Source organism: Eimeria mitis, genomic scaffold (genome assembly GCF_000499745.2).
Source record: "Eimeria mitis Houghton genomic scaffold, Emh_scaff3530, whole genome shotgun sequence".
NCBI classification, from domain to species: domain Eukaryota; phylum Apicomplexa; class Conoidasida; order Eucoccidiorida; family Eimeriidae; genus Eimeria; species Eimeria mitis.
In genome coordinates this window covers 1,500-2,130 of record NW_013571874.1, presented here as the reverse complement: position 1 = coordinate 2,130, position 631 = coordinate 1,500, and the positions used below count along the sequence as shown (strand labels likewise).

General features: G+C 54.0%; 1 protein-coding gene across 1 annotated transcript in view; it reads left to right on the top strand.

Annotated features, from left to right (window-relative positions):
• Positions 1-168: 168 nt before the first annotated feature.
• The window catches only part of EMH_0066970 (uncharacterized protein), a gene marked incomplete at both ends in the record, with an annotated part of 1,648 nt that continues 1,185 nt past the window's right edge, over positions 169-631 (top strand). The window contains one exon of the mRNA XM_013498571.1: positions 169-468. Coding sequence (XP_013354025.1) covers positions 169-468 — 300 coding nt within the window. The remainder of the gene's footprint in view (positions 469-631) is intronic.

The window sequence follows — 631 nt, the reverse complement described above, 5'->3', positions numbered from 1 at the left end:
TCTTTTAGGTTTCTCTCTCTCTGTCTCTGTCTTCTTCTCTTTATCTCCCCCCTAAACACACACCCCGCCGCTGCTGCAGCAGAGCCTCAACAAACACCAAATACAGCTGCGCATACACCGCAACGAGAATATGCAGCACCAGAACCACCGGCTGTTGCTGCACCAAAGATGCTGCCACAGCAGCAGCAGCAGCAACAGCAGCAGCAGCAGCAGCAGCAGCAGCAAGAAACCGCAGCAGTGACACCTGAAGCTGAAGAGATCTCAAACCCCAACAAAAGAGAAACAATGCCAACAGCAAATTACAGAGAGGAGAAAATATATGAAGAAGAAGGAACGACGCAGCCTCAGATTCATCATCAGCAGCAGCAAAAGCAACAGCAGCAGCAGCAGCAGCAGCAGCAGCAGCAGCAGCAGCAGCAAGCGATGGAGGAGATGTACATCTCGCATGCAATGGCTGTGCAGGAGACAGTCCCCTCCGTTGTTGATGCTGCTCATGTTGCTGCAGAGCCCACATATACAACTGCAGCACCAACTCCTGCAGCAGCAGCAGCAGCAGCAGCAGCAGCAACAGAAGCAGCAGCAGCAGCAGGAGGAGAAACATCACTAGCACGCCCGCGCGCACCCGAGCAGC